The sequence below is a fragment of the Polistes canadensis genome, unplaced genomic scaffold, assembly GCF_001313835.1.
Source record: "Polistes canadensis isolate GaletaPanama2010 unplaced genomic scaffold, ASM131383v1 scaffold_113, whole genome shotgun sequence".
NCBI classification, from domain to species: domain Eukaryota; kingdom Metazoa; phylum Arthropoda; class Insecta; order Hymenoptera; family Vespidae; genus Polistes; species Polistes canadensis.
Window position 1 is genome coordinate 2,231 of NW_014569660.1, and position 2,329 is coordinate 4,559.

Below are 2,329 nucleotides of genomic sequence, written 5' to 3' on the forward strand. Positions count from 1 at the left end.
AACAGTGAGCGTCAATTAATTTTGTAATAATTAATAATTAAAATCATAAAAAAATACAAATTAATTTGTTTAAAGTAGTATGAAAGATCTTATCTTTCTTGCACATAGAAAATGTCCAATGCAGTTTTCAGGAAATGAAGAAAGAAGAGGCTAAATGCCGAAGAGGCTAATGCCGAAGAGGCCCCCACAAATTTGTGGTATCAAGTGGGCAACTACTTGCTATGGAGTTATTTTCAAAGGTTCGACAACAAGTCGAACTTTTTGAGAATAGCTCTGTAGTCACATTTCATATTTTGTTGTGTTACTTTTTTGCTCGTCACTAATTTGTATTTGTAATTGGAGATGATGGACCATTCCATCTCCTTGGGACACCATATTTGTGTTCCTCAAAATCGTTAAAAAGATGCATATGTGTTTAATTAGAGTCAGAAATATTAAAATCTTTGTATTATTAAATTTTCAAGCTTAAATAACATTCAGTAAATATTACAGTAATTTCTCTTTTCTTGTTTCGTCTTTTAAATTTTTTATAATATTCGTATTTTATTAAATTTGTAATTTGTCTTTTCTTTATAATGCAGTTTAAAAGTCTTTCATAATAATTAATAGATATTTTTGTTTGTAGTAACTTAATATTTGTACTTTTCTTATTTCTTTATTTTTATATATTTTATGTAAATGTAAAGTCACGCGTTTTTAAATTTAATTTCATTGCAACGGTAAATAGTAATTAGATAAAAATAAATAGAGATTTCAATTGAAAAGTGCATCTGCCAATTGGACGATTTATATGTCAGGTAATTGTATCACTTGATTGTATGATTAATATAGTCTTCTTTTTGTTACAGGTGATCATCGTTGGATTTAACATCAAACCTTTTTATATTTTTTTCTGTTTGGTCAGAGCTTAAATGACTGTCTTTTAAAATATATGTTTCAATGCATTTCTGAAGGCACACACTTAAATACTAAATATGAAATATAAAATTATTCTATATAATAAATATAACATTAAATATTTGTAGAACTGTACACACCAAAGATTTTGAATATTTTTTTTAATACAATGTTTAATCTGTTTCAGTTTCAAGATCTACGTGTAAGTTTATTTTCATCATGATAATTACAACAAGCGTATGGTTTGTACACTGAATTTAAATGTATTTTTATATTATTTCCAATAATTATTATTTGCTCGCATTAGTAATGATAAATGATAGCACATTAATTTAATCGATTTTAAATTAGGGAAAAGACTAAGCCTCTTTTTTTTATACAACAAAAATATAAATTATTTCATCTCAAAAAATAATGATTTTCACAAAATGTTTCGTTTTTAAATACAGACCACTTTATTTATTATTATTTTTATATTCATTTTATTTATTATAGACTTATTTCAAATAGAGAAAATGAGATAATAAAATTGACACGCAAGACGGTATATAAATAATTATATTTATATTAACAATAATATTATAATTATCTTTTCAATCTCTCAATATTGTACACCATAATTCGCGAGAGTTTGATCGATCCATTGTTTGTGTTGAGCAACGTTGGTATAAACAGCAGGTATATTAGATTCACCACAACCAATACCCCATGACACTATACCAGCCTATAATAAATTATTATAAATTTAATATATACATATATAATTCAACAATCATTTGTATATACAATATTTCATCAAATCACTTTTATATAAAAAAAAAAAACAGTTCAAACGTTAAGTACGATTTGTTTCGCGTATAAAAAGAAATATTGTACGCGGTTTTTTTGTTTATTTTTGTTTTGTTTATATAGCTCATACTAAAAACAATTAATTTAAATACAATAATACACATAAATGAATAAAATCATTTACCTGAATAAATTGTCCAGTAGTCGTTGGACAAACCAAAGGACCACCACCATCCCCACGACAAGTATCTTTATTAAGTTCACCACCAGCACAAATAAACGAACCATGTAATAAAAAATATTGTCCCAAATTTGTTGTCCTTAAACGATTTTGACAATCAGATCGTTCAACTATCGGTAGATCTACCTTTCTTAATTCTGTTTGAAATTCACCGGTTGTACCTTTCAATTTCAATATTGATTATATATATCATTTTTAGATTGAAATTATTATAAATACTTTAACAATCCCCATATAAGATTAATCTTAAGGATTGTTAAAATTTGTATTTTCAATTTTATTTGATTAAATATCGGTTTGAAATTATAATTATAATTAGGATACGTTTATTTATCGTATAAACAATAAAAAAAAATTATATATATTTATATATATAATTAATTACACACTTCTTGAAAGATA

General features: G+C 24.9%; 1 protein-coding gene across 1 annotated transcript in view; it reads right to left on the minus strand.

Annotated features, from left to right (window-relative positions):
• Positions 1–1,373: 1,373 nt before the first annotated feature.
• Positions 1,374–2,329, minus strand: part of LOC106787732 — a 3,163-nt gene continuing 2,207 nt past the window's right edge. The window contains exons 5-6 of the mRNA XM_014750349.1: positions 1,871–2,088; positions 1,374–1,621 (exon numbers count right to left, since the gene is read on the minus strand). Of these exons, the coding sequence (XP_014605835.1) occupies positions 1,499–1,621; positions 1,871–2,088 (341 nt within the window). The 3' untranslated portion in view covers positions 1,374–1,498. The remainder of the gene's footprint in view (positions 1,622–1,870; positions 2,089–2,329) is intronic.